General features: G+C 48.5%; 1 protein-coding gene across 1 annotated transcript; it reads right to left on the bottom strand.

Moving 5' to 3' along the window:
- Positions 1 to 402: 402 nt before the first annotated feature.
- Positions 403 to 686, bottom strand: LOC122622462. Its single transcript, XM_043800900.1, is given in 2 exon segments — positions 403 to 527; positions 530 to 686. Coding segments are annotated over 2 exon segments (282 nt in total).
- Positions 687 to 1,692: the final 1,006 nt, after the last annotated feature.

Genomic DNA, 1,692 nt, shown 5'->3' with positions numbered 1-1,692 from the left:
CTCTACTTGCTTTTTTCTCTGGCAAATCTCACACAAAATCCAATTACGTAACGGAAAGAAAACCCCGACTAAGGTCGAAACTCACCCACACACCCAAACACACGCACACGCACACACAGCACTTGAAATCCAATTTTCATAATAAGCATGAAAAAAAGGAGGACTAACGGATGCGAATTTAATAATAATATAATTTCGGCACAATTATCTCAACAAATTAAGCCAAACCGCCGAGCAGTTCAGTTCAAGTGAGCAGATCTAACAGGCCCCTGCACCACCCAGCTTTTTTCGTTGCTGTATTTGGGTGGTGCGGCTGACTCTTTTTGAACCACAGCGACAGCTCATTTTGCGGGCTCGTGGGCCTGAGGTCGGGCCCTCGTTCTATGTAATTAAATTGAAATTTCAATATTGCGAGTGGCCTGGCCTGGCCTGGCCCTCAGCTGCGAAGGGATCGAAGGGCGAGCGGGGGGAACAAGCACCATGAGGAAGAGCCCGCAGGACCAGGAGCCTCCCGGAGTCTCCCGGAGCCGGAGAGAATCCGGCGGAGAACCAACCAGCTGTCGTCGTCGGCGCGTTTGCTGGAACTCGGTTGATTTATAAGCCGTGGCCAAAAATGCTCCAAAATTAAAGTGTAATTTATGTGGCAGCCTCTCGCACATCTTGCGGATCCCGGGGATCCTGTTCATCCGCCAAGTGCGTGCGTTGGCCGCTGCCCTGCGACCTTGCTAGTTGACTCACGGACCTGGCGACACGTATAAAAATATAAAAATACGTCCGGTGCAAATTAAAACCTAAGCAAATTGAATACATTTGAATTTATTTATTTTCATGGAGCATATACACACATATGTGCGTTGTATAAAAAAGTAAGCGAGATTCAAACCAAGAAATTCAAAAACTGAATAATATTTATGGCAAAATTTGCCTAGTTTCGAGAAAATGCCATCCAAGCTGACGGTTCTGTTGGAAAGTGTTTGATTTTCCGATTTTCCCCAGTGCACGAATCAACGCCGCATGTGAAAAAATGGAAATACTTGGCGAGCTTAATGTTGCCTGGCCAACTTTGACCCGCCAGCACTTCACCTGGCACCCAGCCACCGAGCCACCGAACCACCCAACCACCCACCAGAAAGTGCCCCACCCATACGCAAAGTGTTAATGTGTTTATGGAGCTGGTGACTTCGCCATACGTCCGTGGACTGGGCTTCACCCCCTTTCCTTGGGCTTCTCGCCGCCTTCCGTGCTGCGTGGCTTCGAGTGTCCTTTGCTCTTTTGCGCCGTTTGCCACTTGAGTTATTTAAATTGCGTAAGTGGAGCTGGCAGCGAGGCCAGAAAAAAAGATTGATAAAATATGTTAATTGCGCCTGTTGTGCCGTGGGGCACAAGTATCTGCAGCGGCGGCAGGTCTTGCATGAAATTGTCGCCAACAATGCTGAAAAGTTAATTTTCTTGGCATTCTGTATCGTGAATTTAAGGCGTTTTAATTATGTTTATTGCATACCTCGCCACTCCACTTCCACCATCGTTGTCATGGGTGTTTCTTTATTGCCACCGAGGAGGCAAGGCGGCACAAACGAGGACTTCGCGGAGTGTATCAATGGGCTCCACAGCCCTGATCATCCGACCACTGGACCACCTGACCACCTAATTAGCCCAACTTTCCGCCAACGATGGACGCCACTTTCAATTGCA

This window comes from Drosophila teissieri, chromosome 3R (genome assembly GCF_016746235.2).
Source record: "Drosophila teissieri strain GT53w chromosome 3R, Prin_Dtei_1.1, whole genome shotgun sequence".
Lineage (NCBI taxonomy): Eukaryota > Metazoa > Arthropoda > Insecta > Diptera > Drosophilidae > Drosophila > Drosophila teissieri.
Note: the sequence above shows the minus strand (reverse complement) of the source record. Positions and strands in the feature narration are given on the sequence as shown.